General features: G+C 41.4%; 1 protein-coding gene across 7 annotated transcripts in view; it reads left to right on the top strand.

Moving 5' to 3' along the window:
* LOC310766400 (cadherin-19-like) overlaps window positions 1-15,393 on the top strand; it is a 71,354-nt gene extending 55,961 nt beyond the window's left edge. For 6 of the 7 annotated variants that reach the window (XM_083622591.1, XM_083622587.1, XM_083622588.1 and 3 more), the window contains 2 exons: window positions 5,341-5,592; window positions 7,647-9,315. In XM_083622591.1, the coding sequence (XP_083478717.1) occupies window positions 5,341-5,592; window positions 7,647-8,140 (746 nt within the window). In that variant the 3' untranslated portion in view covers window positions 8,141-9,315. Of the gene's footprint in view, window positions 1-5,340; window positions 5,593-7,646; window positions 9,316-15,074 lie in introns of those variants that run through there. The other variant, XM_083622593.1, reaches the window with a different exon arrangement.
* The last annotated feature ends 5,739 nt before the right edge of the window (window positions 15,394-21,132 follow it).

A 21,132-nucleotide genomic window follows, 5' to 3' on the forward strand; every position in this document is an offset into this window, starting at 1 on the left:
GGTGACCTTGGGCTAGTCACACTTCTTTGAAGTCTCTCAGCCCCACTCACCTCACAGAGTGTTTGTTGTGGGAGGGAGGAAGGGAAAGGAGATTGTTAGGCGCTTTGAGACTCCTTCGGGTAGTGATAAAGCGGGATATCAAATCCAAACTCTTCTCTTCTTCTACAATCAAGGGTGGAGATTTTTTTCAATGTAGACACTGGGGGGTGGGGGCAGTGCATGTGGTCCTCTCTCCATATGTTCTGAGAACTCTTGAAAGCTAACATCTGAGCAAGTCTATTGTTCATCTGGTAAATAGTACAAATTGTGGTGTATAGCTGAGAACCACTGTGGGCCACACAACGGCTTAATTTTCAGGATTTAGAATCCCAGGCTCAACTCAGAGCTCAGCTATGAACATCAATGATGTCATTCTCTTTTATTACCTCACAGGAATATTAATGAGATTAACTTGCTGTCTGTAAATTTCTTGCTGATATGGCTGGATAGTTATCCAATGAATAAAAACATACCACATACATAATTATATCCTAGTGTTTAGAACCTGGGCTGGTGTCTTCATCTAAAACGAATCTGCAGCATACTCTCACAGTTAATCATGTCAAAGTTGTCAGGAACAGTCCCTTTCAGTCATCCTGGTTTTGGTTTTACACCTGGATAATCAAGTAGTGTCTGTGCTTTGCTGTCCCTTTGGTCAGCTGAGGCTGCTGTACCAGCAGTGCACATACCTTAGGAAATTAAACCTGGTCTGTGTAATGCACTCCACATGGTATTACCTCTGTAGCTGTTGGTGAATACTAGCAAATAGGGTCACTTTGCACCAATACATCTGTACTATGTACCAGTTTGCTTACAGGCACAATTCGTAGAGATGGTGTTTACCGTTAAAGTCCTAAACAGCTTAGCCCAAGACAATTTAGGGAGCATCGCATCCCTTATTATCCTGCCCATTTCCTTTGATTAGAAGAAGTGTCTCCTCTGGTAGTGGCATAGTCGGCGAGGATACAGCCTTCTCCAGATTGGTCCCATAATATGAAAAACCAATGAAGTGTAGTTCAATACTGTCCCACCCCACACTTGCTGCTTTTTGCAAGGCATCAAAGAAAGTTTTATTCTAGCAGTCTTTTAATTTTTGAAATAGGCAACACTTTTATTATTTTTAAAAAAACAACAACTGATGATGCTGTCTCTTTGAGGTTTTTAATGAAATTATAATTTTTATATGTTGCAAACTGTCCTGAGAGATGTATTTACACTAGAGGTATGGTGTATAAACACACTAAAAACACCACTCACACACACACACACACACACATATATATATATATATATATATATATATATATATATATATATATATATATACACACACACACACACACACACACATATATATATATATACACACACACACACACACACAAATGAATAAGGATGTTTGTGATCATTGGTTATTTCATGTGTTGAGCAGAATAACTATAGAGTGTTGGAGCCATTTCCTTTTTTAAAATGTGTTTTTACTGAGCTGTTGTAAAGCACAATACTGAAGACAGCATACTCAACAGTCAGGCACACATTCCACAAGACACAAATCTTAAATACTTGTCATCAGGCCAGGAAAGCATTGCTTTAAGAATTCCGCTATGTCTGCTGTTTCTGAAACCTTTATTAGGCAGTGATCTCATGATGTCATCCCCTCCCCAATTTAGCTATTTATAATTGAGCTACAGCTAATAAGCAAAAATTAATCTGGCATGCTTGGCTTTTATCTAATTATAAGAATGCAAATAAAATAACTCATAGATCAAATAAAATATTCTATTTAAGGTGCAGGAAGTTGATAAGTTATTGCTTCCAAGATTTTTCAGTTCCTGAATTCCTCCACCAAATGTGGAAGAAATTGGGTTTGTATTTATGGCATATCTATCATTTATCTTCTGACAAATTAATTACACCTCTTTTCCATATCTTAATGATAAAATATAGTGCTGCTTTTTGCTGAATGGGACATAGATCCCCACAAGCATTTCTACTATCATATTCAGTCTCCTCTTTTTCTTACTGTGTAGCTTGAGACCATTATAAGAGTTCTGCTGGATCAGAGCAAAGGCACATCCAGTCAAATATTCTGCTCACAGGAGGCAACCATATGCTTATAGGAAGCCTGCAAGCAGGACCTGAATACAACAGTGTTCTTCTCAGTTGTGATTCCTAGGAACTGATACTCAGAGGCATATTGCCTCAAACATTGGAGACAGAACACAGCCAACATGGCCGGTAACCATTGATGGCCTCCAACTCTATGAATTTTTCTACAGTTCTTTTAAAGTTGGTGGCTATCACTACCTCTTGGAGGAGCTAATGCAATGGTTTCACTATGCAACTTTCTTTTGTCTGTCTTGAATCTTCCAACATTCAGCTTCAATGGGTGGCCCTGAGTTCTACTATTAGAAAAACTTCTCTTGGCCTGCTTCTCCACACCATTACCTTAAGCCTTCCACACCCTGCTTGATCTTACCATCTGCAAGTCTCCTATCAAGGGTGGGTATATTTGCCCCCACCCAGGGACAGAATATTTTGTCCCTAATAACATTTGTGTTTAATTCTTGCCAGCTGTAGTCACCTAAGTCTGTGTAATCTCACGGAGGTAAGGGACTATAGCCAGAGTCATATAAAATTATAAGTCCCACCAGAGTCACTATTCTTGGTGTAAAAAAAAAAAGCCTATTAAGCACTTACTCAAATAAGCAACTATCTGGGCAGTTGTAGCAGATTGTTAGGAATTGTTGACTTCTGATTTAGAGGGGATGGGGGAGATGACTAAGGACTAAGGTGATGCTGAATTTCATGAGGTTTCTCCTCAAGGATCCTTCTCTGCAGCAAAAGAAACTGCAATCTGACTTAGAAAGCCTATAGAGAAGTAGCAAGGCAGATTGCAGCCTCTTCTATGCCAATAGTCCAGGGCACTGGGAGACTGCACACAGTTCAGTAGCAACATCTTTAGCTTGGTTCTGGTGGGGTTGGTGGGAATGGTAGGGTTGTTTATAGAAAGTAAGGATACCATGAGGAGAAAGAGGAGATGTTCCTCATCTTATAGTTGTTTGTTGTTTAGTCGTTTAGTCGTGTCCGACTCTTCGTGACCCCATGGACCAGAGCACTCCAGGCACTCCTGATTTCCACTGCCTCCCACAGTTTGGTCAAACTCATGTTAGTAGCTTCGAGAACACTGGCCAACCATCTCGTTCTCTGTCGTCCCCTTCGCCTTGTGCCCTCCATCTTTCCCAACATCAGGGTCTTTTCCAGGGAGTCTTCTCTTCTCATGAGGTGATCTCACAGTACTAGGAGTCAACCAATAAAATTGATTCAAAAGGAAGCACCGCTTCATACAATACATAACAAAATGTGCAGAATCAATGGTGAAATGGTGCACTATGACTACTAGCTTTGACAACGTTGCAAAATGTTAGATAAAATTAAGGATAGGGTGAACAGTAGCTGTTAGCCAGGACAAGTGGGATCTACAACAAACTGTTGCAGAGTGGAGAGCTCCTGTTCTATAAAGTTCAGCCTTGCCCAACCCAGTGCCCTCCACATGTTTTGGACTCCAATTTCCATCAGGCCCAGCCAGCATAGCCACTGGTCAGAAATGATGGGGATTATAATCAGCAGCGGAGCAAATGCCTAGGGAGGCGTGCATACCCTATAACCAGGGGTGGGGCCAGCCGCCCGTGAGGACAGGGCAAGTGGGAGCAGGGCACTCCACAGGGCCTCCAAGGTGTCTACCTTCCTCCTCACCCAACAGCTGAGGAGGAGGTGGTGGGCAGACCGTTTGGGGCAGCGCGGAGCCTGTGGGCGCCCAAGCCACTGCATCACTCACAGGAGAGATGTGTGGCTCAGGCACACTGCAGGCCCCGCAGTGAGTGCCGTCTGGCATTTTGTCACCCCCTCAGTGGTGACAACTGGGGTGGTCAGCCCCTACCACACCCCCTTCCTCCACCCTGATTATAATCAAACAACACCTGGAGGGCACATGGTTGGGGAGGCTGATGTAGATGACATTTAAGTAGAACTTCCAAGTTCAGGGACAGTAAATCACTGAGGGTGGCCTAGTGCCTTCATGCTCTTCTTGATTGTTCCTGATAAATATGGACTGGCTACTGCTGAAAACAGGAAGCTGGATTAGGTAGTAGGATACTAAATTCTTTCCCTCTTATGTAGAGCACCGCTGGCAGATTCTTATTCCAGCAGCTCTTTCACAGATCTGCAGATATAGTGCTCTGAAATAATAAAAAACCCTCAGAACAAAATCTCAAAAGCCAATTTTATCTCTTAATAATTGCTTTCTAAATATGGCAGATTGTAGGAGTAATAACTTCCCCATTATCTCTTAAACTGCCAAACACTGGTAGTATTAGAAAAGGGAAGAGCGTGCAAGGGAGAGAGCAGGTTTTTAAAATGAAGTGAAGATTTAATATTAATAAAAGCTTCTGCTTTGTATTTAGTTCTGCTAAAACACAGTTAAAGACAAAGGCACAGTTCACAATTATTTAACTTTGTTTCTTGTTCCCCCATTACACTGTTTTCATCGATAGACAGATGACATCATATGAATGACTTTTCTGTGCTGCGATGTTATGCAGCATTTGTATTGATCCCTTAGGCTGAGAAAGAATCGTAAAGGGGGGACACCAATCGAAACTAATCTGAGGGGAAAACCTAAGTTCAACAGCTGATGAAATTGCAGGAAAGGAGACCACTTAAAGGCAGCCTTCTGAGACTTAGAAGAAGAGCTATTTCAAATTCAACTAAAGTATACATTGCTCATATTGACTTTGCTAATTATTTGAATGTTCTGGCTAGGTGAATAAATCAATACAGCTAACTTTTGGAAAGTTCACTGTATTCTGAATAAGAAATTGCTTGGTTCAGATGCTGCCTGGCCCACAAAATATGTGGCCTTAGACTAACCACTGCCTCTCAGCCTCACACCACCCAGGTGCACATAATACGAGTCTACCTTATTGAGTTAGTACTGCAGGGTTGCTGAGATTATGTAGGGATGATGATGATAGCGGTGCATCTGAACTATTCAGATTTTAGCCAATGTGCAGCATAATCCTAAACATGAGGAGGCAAGCTCCACTGATCTCAGTGGGACTAAGTTGTCCACTTAGCATCATGATTTCCAACTTTCTTCCCCCACACCTCTTTATCTGCACAAAATATGGCACAGTGTTTCTCATAAATAAGATATTCTAACTGAACGTGAATTGTTGGACTTGGAAACCCATAAGCAATGTCATGAAACAAAATCATCTTTTTTGTTATTCTTTTTTTAAGATAATACAGCTAGAATTATCACCACACGAGGGGGATTTCATCGTCGAGAACAGTTTATTTTTACCTTACCAATCCTAATTGCTGACAACGGAAGTCCACCCCTCACCGGCACAAACACTTTGACCGTCACTGTGTGCGATTGTGACCACAAACCTAGTCTCCAGTCATGCAGATATGGAGCAATGCTCTTCTCAATGGGCATCAGTGTACAAGCTTTAGTTGCTGTTGTAGCTTGCCTACTAATAATATTAGGTAAGAAAAACAATCCTTTCTTCATTTCATATTATGTCTTCTTGGTTCCATGGATTTGTTGCCCAGAACATGGTTTGTATTACCCATATTAAAACCTGACAGAACTCATATATGAGTCAATGGCACCCTTTTTTTAGACAGTGGACCATACAGTGGTACCTCCGGTTTTGAATGTCTCCATTGATGAACATTTCACTTTTTGAATGCCGTATACCCAGAAGTAAATGCTTCAGTTTTTGAACACACCTCAGAAGTTGAATGTGCCACGCAGCTTCCGCTGAGTGCAAGATCCTGAGGCCTAGCTGTTGGCTATTGAGTTTTCGGTTTTCGAACATTTCAGAAACTTCCGGAACAGATTACGTTAAAAAACCGAGGTACCACTGTATTCACTTCTGGGCAATCTCCTTAGAGCAAAATGCCAGTGGTGGACAAGGCCAGAGGCAAAAATAGCCCAGAGAATGAATGTAACTTTTATCATTGTATAATAGGCTAGTTTCTACACACATGCACAGAAATACATCCTCACTATCCTTGTCCAGACAAGGAAGAGAGATGATTAGAGTTAAAGAATGCATTATAGCCAGACAGCTGGTGTACGAAGTAGAACCAGTGAGGGGTGTGGGCTGATGAGATAACACATAGCCTGGGGAGAGTTCCAAGGTCCAGATAGACGTGCCTGGAGGACTACACTTGACTCCCAGCCCTGAGTTTCCCTTACCCTAATTTTCAACACCTTCATGGTGATTACCGTATTTTTCGCACGATTGGACGCACCGGACCATAGGACGCACCTAGTTTTCAGGGGGGGAAATCAAGGAAAAAATATGATCCCCCCCCCCCCGCAGCTCTGGGAGCAGTGGACAGGCTGCACGCAGCCTGTGCGCTACTCCAAGACCTTCTCCCTGCTTTTGCGGGAGGTGGGGGAATTCCCCCACCTCCCGCAAAAGCCCACAGGAGCCCCGCGTGACTCCTGCGGGCTTTTTGACCAGGAGGGAGAAGGGACTGAAACGGCCAGTCAGTCCCTTCTCCCTCCTTGGGGAAAAGCCCCCAAGAGCCGCTCGCTCTTTAAAGGCTGTGCGGCTCCTGCGGGCTTTCTTGCGAGGTGGGGGAATTGCCCCACCTCCTAGAAAAGCCAGCAAAGCCGCGCAGCCCATTTAAAGAGCGCACAGCTTTTGCCTGCTTTTGCGGGAGGTGGGGGAATTCCCCCATCTCCCGCAAAAGCCCGCAGGAGGGAGAAGGGACTGACTCGGCCAGTCAGTCCCTTCCCCCTCCTTGGGGAAAAGCCCCCAAGAGCTGCACGCTCTTTAAAGGCTGTGCAGCTCTTGCAGGCTTTTCTGGAGGTGGGGGAATTCCCCCACCTCGCAGAAAAGCCTGCAAGAGCCGCGCAGCCTTTAAAGAGCGCACGGCTTTCGCCTGCTTTTGCGGGAGGTGGGGGAATTCCCCCACCGCCAGCCTCAAAGAGCAGACTCTCCTGGCTTCAGCGGAAGCAACGCGAAGCCTCCGGAGCACAGGCTTCTGAGGCTTCGCGTTGCTATCACTGAAGCCAGGGAGCCTGCATTCGCTCCATAGGACGCACACACATTTCCCCTTCATTTTTGGAGGGGAAAAAGTGCGTCCTATAGAGCGAAAAATACGGTATATCCTGGATGCAACCAGTGCTTTTGTATCTGTGATAGTACTCACGGTACAGGGTGCCATCATCACTTTCCTTTGCTACGATGACAACGATTTTGTGCTGGTGCTTATAGCACTTTTATCAAGATATGAGTACCAACACCTCAATTTTTTAAAAAACTAAAAAAGCACCAGACACAAAACCCCATTTACAATAACTCATAGACCCCATTTATCTACCCCAGTTCTATACACATATATGTGCTCATAATACTACCATGCTCATGATCCACACTCTTCCTATCTCACCCATGAAACCAGAGTCTATAAAACTGGTCACACTGCAGTAGCATCAAGATTAGTAAAAATTGTGTGTGTGTGTGTGTGTGAATTTCTCAAGTATTTCACCAGCACCACGCTTTTATTTGTTTGCTTGGCAGTTTTTATTCTAGCAATTGTGGCCTTGAAGCAGCAGACAAAGCAATCTCTATTTCACAAGAAAGGAGGAGAAGCATTCAGAGAAAACATTGTGAAGTATGACGACGAAGGAGGTGGGGAGCAGGACACGGAGGCTTTTGATATTTCAGCCCTGAGGAACCAAACTGTCCTCAGAGAACACAAACCTCGAAGAAATATCACAACACAGATCCAGAGCCTTTACAGGCAATCTCTGCAGGTTGGCCCCGAGAGTGCTGTTTTCCGGGAATTCATTACCATGAAGTTAGAAGAAGCCAACTCTGATCCCGATGTTCCCCCTTATGATTCCCTTCAGATATATGCTTTTGAAGGTACTGGGTCAGTGGCTGGATCGCTTAGCTCCCTGGGATCAAGTTCTTCTGAACAGGATGAAAGTTATGACTATGTTCCTGAACTGGGATCTCGCTTCAAGTATGTAAGAAGCCCCTGGGGCTCTGCAAAGAGGGCAAAGCCATAGGCACTGCTAATTGTGACATTATGGGAAAGTCCAGCAGACATGACTGTGGCAATAGTTACAAAAGAGTGCAACTCTCTTATTGTATCAAAGAAAGTGGGAAATATCAACACAGATGGCAAAGCCAAGCCGTTTTGAAATACAGCACAAGTCTTATTATTTAAATTGTATTTTTGGCATATGGTTGTTAGAAATATATTTGTGTACTGGCAGCATCTTGAAGAAACGATGCTAGAATAAAGGCTACCCACCTTCCCTTCAAAAATGGAAGATTCTGATATAAGCAAATTGTGAGTTGGTGCACCTGTTGTTGAGACATTATTTTCTGTGTACAGGAATATTGCATTTGAAAAGACATCCTTGCTTAAAATGATCATCTCAGATTATCAGTATGTGCTATTTTTTCCTCTTCAGAAAAAGACATTCAACATTACAAGTACAGAAAAACTTAATTTTCTTTCAATATTCTGTGCAGTTTAAGCTTTTCAGCTATTTACAAAGTTCTGCTGGCTACAATTTAATAATCACAATCGAAAATGTATATGTATTTCATACAGTATGGAATTTTGTACAGTTTATAGTGAATACAGAAACACCTGAAGTCTTGGAGAGAAAGAAAAAAACCAATGTGTTTCACTGCCAATTCTAGAATTATCTAGAGAAATCTGAAACTCTGTTGTGACAGTCATTTTGTTTTTCACATTTTTCTCTCTCTGAGACTTTCACCTACATTTCCTCAGACAAATTAATAGGTGCACATAATTTGTGATTTGTCTTTGTTGTGGCTGTACATATACTTTAGACTCTCAGCAAAAGTATTTATTTTGAAATAAATCTAATTTATCCGCGTTAAAACATAGATCTCTGTAACAGCCGATATCTATTCATAATTAAGTGTGACTTCTTGTTATACTCCTAATTAATTTTCTCACTGGCAGAACCTGAAAAAGTAAAAATATAGCAGGTTCAAGTGTGAATCAATATTCAACTTAACTATGGTAATCAAGCATGTTGCATAAAACCAAATACTATTCACATCTGGGCATTTCCCCTTTTTATTAAGAGCTTAAAAAATGACTGATTTCCCAGCACAGATTTATTTTTTTTATTATGGAATATAAAATTAGCTGCAGCACTCAATTTTATTGTCACAGTATTAAAGATCTTTAAAATGCTAAGCTGGTGGACATAAAACTTTATGTATAACATTAGATAATAAGATAGTAAAACACTTTAATGTTAATCCAGCTCTTCAGAAAATGATCCCATTCCATTTCATCTTTCAGGAATAGAGTCAGTCTTCCAAATTAAATTCCCCTGCTGTATTTTTGTTTGCACAATCTACAGCCAGTATAAAATTGGCTCAGAACTATTATTCTCTGTCACTTTATCCATCTGGCTGATCAGCACAAAATGTAGTGATCTAAAAGCCATCAAATGCATTCAAATGGCATCCGGTGCAAAGAGAGCCCTGCCTCTTATTTATTTACCATGTTTCTATTAGGTGTTTATTTTATGGCCTCCGCGTCGTGTAATCAATTGAAACATTTCAATACCCAAAAGCTGGCATTGTGATAAGGAAAACGAGTCCATCAGCTACTTTGTTTTTAAGAACAAAAGCAAAAGAAACACCAGACAGGAAATCTCAAATGAATTACCATTGAGGCAAAAATGGAGAAGCAAAAAGCAAACGGAATTGCAAATATCAGTGTTTGTACTATTATACTTGCTTGTTAGACAGAAACAGAAACCTGAAGAGTATAGGCTAAGTGGAAAGCTGCTGGTAAAGGGACAATTTGCCTGCCATCTTAACTATAGTGTAGTAGAATTGGTAAGAGACAATATTGGTAATTTAATTCAATCTTTATTTAAAACAAAATAACCTTCACTTAAAGCGTCTCTGACAGTTTTGTACCCAGGCTTCCTCTGCAAATCCTCCACAGCCCCTTTCCGCCAATTTGTTCTATAGCTTGAGTTTCTTAGGGCCAAAATTAGTTGTTCTGTGACTGGATCTCACCAAGTAATGTTCTAGAACTTTCTTGAAGGCTGTGTAGGGTTTTGTTTTGTTTTTTCTTTTGCAGGGGGTAGAGGAGAATGAATATTCATGTGAAGGTGGAGAGAGAGAGAGAGAGAGAGAGAGAGAAAGAGAAAGAGAGAGAGAGATCTTTCCACCCACATAATTTCTTCTCCTGTAAAGCATATGAAGGGAGCAAGAGAAATGAGCTATTATGCATCCCTCTTTTTGACTAACAACCGTGTGAGGAAGTCATTTGGATAAGGAAAGTATTCAACTCTCCTTCCCCATACTGCAGTCCTGACCTAAATCCTTTTCTCAGTAGTTCCTATTTGAGTAATAGAACTGCATAGGTACAGTAAGAGGTAAAGGTAAAGGGACCCCTGACCATTAGGTCCAGTCGTGACCAACCCTGGGGTTGCGGCGCTCATCTCACTTTATTGGCTGAGGGAGCCGGCATACAGCTTCCGGGTCATGTGGCCAGCATGACTAAGCCGCTTCTGGCAAACCAGAGCAGCGCAGGGAAACGCCGTTTACCTTCCTGCCAGAGCGGTACCTATTTATCTACTTGCACTTTGATGTGCTTTCGAACTGCTAGGTTGGCAGGAGCAGGGACCAAGCAACGGGAGCTCACCCCGTCGCGGGGATTCGAACCGCCAACCTTCTAATCGGGAAGTCCTAGGCTCTGTGGTTTAACCCACAGCGCCACCCACGTCCCTATAGGTACAGTACATCTAGTCGTATGTCACCTATGTCAGGGGTGAATATCCTCTGACCCTCAGGTATGTCCAACTGATCTGATGAAGAAGAAAAAAGCTCAACAACTTTGGCTCATCCTCCCTAAAAATAGCTCATCAATTTTGATGAAGCCTCCCCCCAAAAAAGCTCAACAACTATGAAGAAGTCTCCCCCCCCCCCCAAAAAAAAAGCTTAGCAACTCTGGTCAATCCAATGGGTAGATCACTGCCAGTTTATTTATAGTGGGAGTAGATCACAGTCTCTTGGAGGTTGGACGTGGCATAGATGATGTTTGACTACAGCTTCCATGATAACTGACCATCGGTCATGCTGGTTAGGGCTGATGGGAGTTGGAGTACAACAAAATCTGGAGAGCGTCAGTTAGCCACCTCTGCTGTCCATAATATCTACTGCAGTCCCCAGACAGGACAGTTCACCAGCAACTTTAGGTCAATTCACCCAGCCTGGAGATACTAAAGAGGTAAGTTTAAGTACTGGGTAGCCACAGACTCAATCTTTGCCCCACAATGAAAGTTGCTTAGTTGCTTAAAAGGTTTCAGGGATTTCTTACTCTCTCAGCCTAATCTACCTCATTTGGTTGTTATAATAATGAAATGAAATTTTATATACAGCGGTACCTTAGGTTAAGAACTTAATTCGTTCTGGAGGTCCGTTCTTAACCTGAAACTGTTCTTAACCTGAGGCACCACTTTAGCTAATGGGACCTCCCGCTGCCACCGCATGATTTCTGTTCTCATCCTGAAATAAAGTTCTTAACCTGAGGTACTACTTCTGGTTAGGCAGAGTTTGTAACCTGAAGCGTCTGTAACCTGAAGCATCTGTAACCCGAAGTGCCACTGTATGTGTGTGTGTGTGTGTGTGTGTGTGTGTGTAAAGTTAAAGGGACCCCTGACCATTACGTCCAGTCGCGAACAATTCTGGGGTTGCAGTGCTCATCTCGCTTTATTGGCCGAGGGAGCTGGCATACAGCTTCCAGGTTATGTGGCCAGCATGACAAAGCCGCTTCTGGCAAACCAGAGCAGCGCATGGAAATGCCATTTACCTTCCCACCAGAGCGGTACCTATTTACTTGCACTTTGTGCTTTCAAGCTGCTAGGTTGGCAGGAGCAGGTACCGAGCAACAGGAGCTCACCCTGTCACGGGGATTCAAACCACCGATCTTCTGATCGACAATCCCTAGGCTCTGTGCTTTAACCCACAGTGCCACCCACATCCCATATATATATATATATATATATATATATATATATATATATGGCTTGAGGACATTTTCTGGGCTGTCTTGGAAAGCCAGAATGTAGGACATAACAGCATGTGTACACCTTCTGCCTTTAGGGATCTGATGAAATATGAAATTCAGTGGATTTGATATTTGAAAGCACAGGCTATGCTGTTCTCCCTTTAGCTGGAGGATATAGAATAACAGCACACAAAACTTCATATAACATGGTACTTTGAGTTTTCAGGGCATGCGTCCTCTTTTATGTGGAGGTGTCAAAGTAAAAGCAATGGACACTACAGTTTGAGAGTTTCCTCACTACACTTCATTAAATTACTTTTATGTGGTGTAGCACCAAGGAGTTCCTGAAGTTTTACAGATCTCCTTAAAAGTGAAGAATGAAACTTTGTCTCAGAGATACATAACTGGGAGTGAACGTGGCTATGAAAACTAAATATAGTTCTTCAATGCGCTTATTGGCAAAGACACGCAGGGATACCTGTGAGCACAGATGATAATCACCCACATTCCTCTCTCTTAAGTAAAGGAGGCTTTGTTCTTATTTCTTATAACAATAAGAGATCCATCTGTCATCCCACTTGATGTCCACATATTCAGTGAAATAGCTGAGACTGAGTGCATACAGTCAACATGTATGCATACAATCTAAATATTGAGGCTTTCCAGTTGATAAAAATCCAGCACGGTCAGAATTCCTGATCACATGTAGCCTCTGTAAAATTACAGCTCTATGTGCATAGCTAGCCCCTTTCAGACTAGGGAATGGATGAATAAATCTGCTTTCAATATATTTCCAATCCTTTTTCTGTGCCAATTGTGATTAAAAAAAAAAAGTCCATATGAAAACATGTATTCCAATGATATGTTTTCTCAAAGAAACGGATTTCTAAATGTGTTTTATCTAAAACTGAATTTAAAAATGTGTATATACTGTGTGTGTGTGTGCACTTGTGTGTCAAAAACTGTGATTGAAATGCAATGTTTGGGAAGGGCGAAAGCCAGTGGATAACTAATTCAATTCTATACATTAATCCAGGTGGCTCGAATCAGCTCACTTGATTGCAGAATTCACAAAGAATCCAGTTCCACAAACATTCCTATTTCAGATGTTCTATTAAACACTCCTTTTCTAACACAAGCTCTAGTACTTCTGTGTTCATGAACTGCACGTGCTGGATGCACAATTAACAAACCAGTTGTTTGCCATTAATATTGAATTGGTTATGTTATTTAAAGGCAGTCCAGCTCAATGTAGCCATGAAGACTAGAGCTGCATTCAGACATGGGGTTTATTGTGTTATTTTAATGGATACAAACTGTCCCAATTGCTAACGTTCCTTTTAAACAGCAGCACCCATTGCATTATACAGCTGTGGCTATTTGACTGTTATACCACCATGGCATGCTAAATTTCATTTACACTAGTTGACATGGTATAGCACCAGACCCCCAAAATGTCCCTATTTTTCAGGGACAGTCCTGGATTTATAAAAGCTGTCCCGGTTTCCTATTTGATTCTGGAATGTCCTGCTTTTCCTAAGGACATCCCTATTTTCATCTGAGAAATGTTGGGGGGTATGGTTGGATGTCCCTATTTTTATTGGAGAAATGTTGGAGGGTGTGTAGCACAAAAATCACCATTATCTGATGGTTGCTGTTCTCCTACCCACTCCAGACATGCACACTTCTGTTGCCCCATGATTCACTACATGCCAACAAGATGTAAGCATTTGGTGTTTGATAAATATGATGAAGCAACTCTTGATAAATACAGAGTGGATCCTCAATAAGGTGGCAGCAGATGTCCCTCATTTTTCCTAGATTGTCTGCCTGACACCAACTGAGTCATGCTTCATATTTTTGAAGGAACAGGTGCTTCAAGACATCACAGAATCAGCCAGAGTAATACTACACTTAAGAAAGGAGGAGCCTATAATTTTGATGGTATTTGAAAGTATACAAATTGTACTAGATAACTAGCAGTTTATATGACGCCTAAAGAAAGCCTAGCACAGAAGAAGAAGAAGAAGAAGAAGAAGAAGAAGAAGAAGAAGAAGAAGAAGAAAGTAAACAGCCAAAGCCTCAAGGTAAATAAGTCAGCAGCCAGATACTCCATATTCTTGACAATTATACCTACCTAGTTTGTCAAGAGAATTGGAAAGTAACTGAAGGATCATAAATAAAGGAATATGATAAACTTCAACACATCAAATGGAAGGAAATGTTCCCTGGGGCAAAAAACAGGATCCACGTTGTTTATAACACCTACATTAATGATCAGGAAGAGGAGATAAACAGCATTTTAATGACATTTGCCAATGATAAAAATGGGATATATTGCAACACTAGGGAGAGCTGAGATAAGCTACAAAATGAAATAAAAAAGATAGTCTGGAAATAAGGCTGGAAATATTGACAGAATTGGGGTGAGGGAAGGATTCCCTTGGAGAAATACAAGTTGCCATATATACATAATAAATGTGAGAAGGAAACTGGAAAACACTATATTCAACAGGCAAAGAAAAAAGAAATAGTGCTTTATCTTTGTTTTAATTTTTCCTCTACCTAAACTCTACTTATATATTTGTGTGTGTTTTTTTTAAAAGGATATATAACACCATAAGAGTCCGGCGGCTCTCTCCTGACAAAGGAATTCCAACCTGAGGAAAGGCTGTATTTGAATTTCATATTATGTAGACTACCTGACACTTTATTCAAGTGTCTTTGCATAGTGGTTTTGTGAAATTCATTTACATTGCTGGCTGAGTTTTTTTAATTATTTGGATTGGCAATACAGCCTTTCTAATGCATTTTATATGTGAAGGGAAAGTAGCAGAGAACTATGTCAATAGAAAGGAATGTGTGCTAGGAAAAAAAGTTCATCATTATGCATTAACATCATTTATGGTACATTCTTTTGATAGGAAACCTCTGCCTTTGGAAAGCAAAGTGAAATGGCTTCTGCAACATTAAACACTGACAAAGAATGAATATTGCGCTTCCACAAAGCAAATGGTCAAAGCAGGACAAGAAACAAACACATTTAAAAACACCCCCTAAAAGGATGTGTGTGTTCCGTAGATACATTTCATTTCCTTTTGCATCTCATAATATTTGCAGATAAAAAGCTTCAATTTGCACAGGGAGTCGCTGTTGTCTCTCTAATTATTAACACATGAAGAGTGATACAGAGCTTTTCCTTGTTGCTGAAGACACTATTGTCAATTTACCAACCTGCAGAAAAGGATACCTTCAGGGAATCCTTTTCATATTATTTTCCCTTTGGAAAAAAGAAACTGCAACCCGCCCCCCCACCCAAAAAATCTCCCCACTCTTTAAAAATGCAGCTCCTAACCCAAGCTGGTAAAGCTTCCATGCTCTAGCTAGATCCACCTCTTGCCTGGAGGAAGGAAGTTGCAGTCCTGGATATGGGATCCTCTTCAAAGAGGGTCCTAATTGCACTCAGGACCTTGGGGCCCCCCATGGCATCCGGAAGCAGGGCTTAGCCTGGGCATTCCTGGGATGGTCTCTCGATCACCCCATTTCCAGCACCCAATCAGGTTGTTTTGCAAGTTGGGGAGGGTGAGGGTTTATAAACGGCAGCGTGACATGTCAGAGCCAGTTGCTTCACACTGCCAAACACCTGCCCACCCGCCCTCTTTGGTTTCTGTGCTCTGGCCTTGCTTGGGACTTCAGTTGGTCACCTGTTTTGTGGCAGGGGCCTGGTAGGAATTTTGTCCACTTGGCAGATTGGCACTGGCCATTTGGGTTCTCGCCTACCTCCCAGCAATCGTCACAACTTTGTAAGGTTTGGCGGTTAGGCATTGACTTAGTGTGGTTGGGAGAGGGGAGGTGTGGCCATCACCTGCTCCTCCTTAAAAAAGGGTATTCCGTTAAAGGAATCTGGGGGTTCTGGATCTCGTCCGAAGTCTGCTTGAGGGGCTAGGGGCATGCCAGGACCACAGGAAACCTGGGGTGAGCTACAGCTGATTTGCATCGATTTAGCTCCCTTGTTTGGTCTACCCATCCAGACCTCCTGGAAGGGGTCAGTTTTAGTTTGTCAATGCCTAAGCCAATACTGCTCACATTGTGTAATCAATAAAGTTGTGGCCTAAATTTGCCCATTAATTTTAAACTAAAATTTGAGTCTGTGTGAATTTATTTATGGGGGGTTACCTGAGGTCCTCGAAGCGCAAATGTTGAACTACGATTTCCGTCATTCTGGACTTTTGACCATTATGTCTGGGACAGAAGGGAGTTGGAGTTCCCATGCCCTCTTTAGGTCATAGTAAGGCTTTAGAGCTGCTCCATCCTTTCATTAGTATTTTATTAATAGCCTAAACTAATAAAAGTATATGTGGAAAGAAGCAATGCTTAAGGATGTTTGAGAGTTATGGGGAGGTGGTAGGAAAATAGTGCACTAGAAATTTGCATCCATTTGCATGGGAGTTAGGATTCATTCCCTCCTCCCCTTCAAGCTCTAGAGATTGGAGAGTGAAACTTGAATATCTCTGGCATCAAAAGCAAAAGGACAGTTATTCTCCCAGGACAGTTACTAGAAAATTCTAGTTCAATACCAACATCCATCCTCCGATTTCTCAAAAGTGTTCTTGCCCTGTGAAACAAGCTTCCATTTTTCTCATTCTCAGGGCACTTGATAATTTCTTGCAGTGTTGGGTTTTGAGTTTGCCTTATCACTATAAGGTGGCCTAGGGTGGGGTGTGTGTGTGTGTGTGTGTGTGTGTGTGTGTGTGTGTGTTTGTGTGTGTTTTCTTGCCAGTAAACATTTCCTTTAGCAGTCTGCAGTGTCCCTGGCTATCAGCAATTCCTGAAGGAAGTTACTTCATGATGTCTTTCTCTGGGCTTCGATTGAAACAAAGACCCCTGGGAGGGCTACAGAATGCAGACCACTGGAGAGGTGATTTGTTGAAGGAAGGCCACTTGGAAACATCCAACAGACACCTTGAAAATAAAAATAAGTGTGACAAAACACCTATGATATCTGCCTTTTGATAATTTTCAAATACATTTTATTATCTTGTTAAGTGAAAGGGGAATGACTGAGTAGGAAAAGGAGAAATGTTCAGCATAGCCCCAGAAAAACCAGACAATCCCTGGTAAATATGGATATTTGGTCCATATAATATCATCCAGGCCCAGTGCTTTTTATATCAGGGGTTACTCAATGGTATGCATGCCTCTTTTTGGTTGTTAAAAAGTGTGGCACTTGCTGTAACAACTTCATGGTGAGTACCAGGACCTATTTTTCTAGGGGGTGGGGAGCACTGTCTAGGCCTCATATTATGTAGATTCTCTTTTCTATTTTACCAATATTTATTAACAAAAGTGAGCACAAACAAAAGGATCCAGTATATTGTTCCTTTTCACCTCATTCAGCCCACCCCTAAAATCTGCAGGAGCATATTTCTGTTTTATAGGGGCCAGACTGCTAAATGTCTGCATTTCCCATACACAGAGATTATGGCTACCGCCTCTCTGAAGCTGGAAATGTGTGCCCTCTCTGCTTGCAATGAGTCACAAACAATGCAACCCTGCACATGTCTACTCAGTAACAAATCCCACTGTAGCCTGAAAGTGGCTACAGAATTGCAGCCTAAATCTAGCAGGATGCATTTTTACCCTATGGTCCACACAACACAAGATACAGTTTCTGGAAAAAGATGAAAGAAGTTAATAAGCCATGTCATTAAATGTGGAATACCTCTATCGTCATTCCAGCAGTTTTCTCCAAACTGCTAGATTAGTGTAAAGCAACTGCACTGAGCTTTGAAATGTGTTTTTTTAAAAAACCCCAAAAAGTATTTTAAGAATTGCTGTCCTTGCAGTAATTTTAGTTGCTGACAAGAATAGTTTTGCCATCTTTTTAAGCAGTGCCTTTACTAAGGACGTTAGGAACGAGTGCTTAGTGAGAATTACCGCACAAGCAGCTTTCACTAAGCACATGATTATATAGATCCTTTCATGCTCCTGCATTAGGTTAAATTCTGATTACTGTGTTTCTTGCCTTTCTTTTCAGCTTAAAGTGGTTTTTGTGGGTCCAAGCCTGAACATGTAAAGCACAGAAGCGCTACAGTGGAGCCTTCTGCGCAGATCACAGAGCTTATTGGAGGAAATCCTGATATCCAGTCACAGCTTCATATTGTGATTAACTTTTCAGTGGTAGTCAGATAGAGTATTTCATAAAGGGCTTTAATAAACTTATGTCTGTTAGAGGAGCGCTTCAGCTGAATAGATTGCGATTTCTGGATTTTCTCTTACATAATGCATTCAGGTTTCTCAGAAATCCAAAGAATTTGAAGCTTTTCTGTCTAAAAAAATAATGAAGGGAAATGCCTAAGGTCTAAATTTTATTCACCTGACTAGTTCTGTCACAGTCACCATTATGCTGCTGCTAGTACTACATATGCTGATTTCTGAGCCAAATGACCCAAGAAAAATCCCACTTTTCCTGGTAGCTGTCCCTGGCGAACTACGGTGTAGGTATTATTTATTTGTGGTTTATTTATTCCTAACCTCCCTTTCACAGCACAGCTCTCCCAAGGTGGTTCAGAATGATTTTTTTTTTATAAAAACAAACAAACAAACATAAAACCACATAAAACAAACTTTCCAAATAACCCTATATGAGCAGCAACAAATAAAATTCAAGAACGAGCACATCAAACAAACATAGATCTTTAAAAAATAAAGTTCATGGCTCTTTTAGAAATCAATGTCAACATTCTTTTAAAAGTCAGTATGTGGGTATTTACCTGAGGAGGGAAACCTGTAGCTGTGAGGGCACTGTCAAAAATGGCATGCTATCAGTGTTCCTTTCTAAATAATTCCTAAATTATTTGGGTATTTGAAACAAACATGAGTTAACCAAGACCACTGAGTGACTAGACTGAAAATTAATGGATGTTTCTGCATTTACTTCCTATTTGGTGTCACACAACCTATGGGAGAAGTTTTTTAAGACATACAGTTCAAGGCATTACATCAGAAGGTGCAAGGATAGGTCACCCTTGCATTCATTGATAGCCTTGTATTCATCACCCTCCCCAATAGACCAAGGGATCAAGGCAAATGTGGTGTTTGGGAATCAAAATATGATGTAAGCAAATGGCATTCCTAAAATGAGCATTTTATCAGGTGTGGCATTCTAGTTTCACTTAGTCAAATATGTCACTAAGGGAGGCAATATTGTGGCAAGATCAGCTGGGCTTGGCCAGTGTTAAAGCCGAGCCCCTGCTCAGCTGAAGATGAACTAGCATAACTTGCTCATCCTGGCTCAGCTGGGGCTCAGTCCCCCAAAGTGGGTGGGTAGGCAGGTCCAGAGGGGGGATTTAGGACCGAGTTCAGCTCTGTCACAAGACCTAGCAACCCAGCATCAAATACTATTTTAAAAGGTTGTCCCCCTGCTTCTACCAGGCTTAGGCAGAGCAGCAACAGCAGCTGTGCTGCTGAGTGGTGTTTGGATCTGGTGTAACTTCACGCCTACTTAACTTAACAGCGGTATGCTTTCTGCCATCTTCTTGTGCATAAGATTGCTCCCTAAGTATACCACAATGGCTCCGCAACATGTGTGCCTTGTATATAGACTATGTAGAATATAGGTTCTTTCGCCTCTTTTACTGGAGTGGGAAACTAGAAATGTGTAACTGCTATTTCTGAAATTCAGAAGAAAGCCAGGATAAATTAGATTTACTATCTGATTTGTGTAGGTACGGCACATTAAAGATAGGAAAATTCATAACAGTAGCTTTGAAAAAGTGCTTGGATTTGAATGAATCTACATAAGGATGCTGTTGTAAAATGTCTAGCAGGGATTCACTTTCTCCCCCTGATAAAAGTGCTACAAATGTGAACCAGGCTGCTCACTTGCATTTTACTTCACTGTAGTTCTGTATCTTTCAGCCTGTATGATTCTGGATTAATGTCACAGTGATGCTAAAGGTGAGTGTACATTTTCATTGAAATTGTATGGTGGTTAGTTACTAAAACAGAATAAAATCTGCTGTTATATAGAATATAAGGCATATATGTATATTTTATTAGAACCCAAGGCTTTAATGTTTTAGATTTTTCCCAAAGGGATCAGATAAACAAAGCCATACAGCAAAAACACTACAACTAGGCAGTTCTGCAGCCAATATACTATAAACAGAACTAGATCCAAGTCAAGCAACTTTAGCACAGGTGGGCCCATAGCACTAAGACCTGTTACCATGAATATTTCTTAGCTGCACTGTTTTCAGGGCCACAGACTAGCTAAGGAAATCATCCATCACATATGTCCACCTATAAAGTACAAAGAATAATTTGTTCTGAGGACCCAGAAACAGAAAGCCACACATTTTCAAGGTTAAAAAGTGTGCAGAATGAAAATCTTGAGAACTGGCTTTTAGCAGACTTTATCCATTAGTTATGGTGACTGCTTAGATGCACCTTAAATGGCCTACACATAATAGAATTCAGTTCCCATGATTTCATAGTGCAAAAATACATCAGACATCTTATGAAGGAGATAGTTTAGAGCCAATATGAATGTTATGAGGACCACTAAAGTAAACAGGAGTTTTCAGAGTGATCATTTCCCCCTGGTTCCCTTAAAACTCTAAATAGGAAACACACACAGTTTTAATGATTATGGGTTGTATCCAAAACTGTGTGCTAATGCAATGGGACTTCACCTTCTTCTTCCCCCCACCCCTGAAGCCTCATGTCATCCCTCAACATCTGCTCTGGGGAGTGATCTGTGGGATCCTCTGGTGCAGATGGGGGGCACGGGGGATGTTGTATTCTGCCTTATTATTATTGATAGTCAGAAATACAGTATGTGGTTTGGGTAAAATAATCCACATATTACTACTGCAGTATACTAAATGGAAAACTAAATTGTCCACTGTGTCTATCATCCATTAGTTTTAATAAACACTTGTATCATCTATTAAGAATACATTTCTCACTGAGGACTAG

The sequence above is a fragment of the Podarcis filfolensis genome (assembly GCF_964270895.1).
Source record: "Podarcis filfolensis genome assembly, chromosome: 7".
NCBI classification, from domain to species: domain Eukaryota; kingdom Metazoa; phylum Chordata; class Lepidosauria; order Squamata; family Lacertidae; genus Podarcis; species Podarcis filfolensis.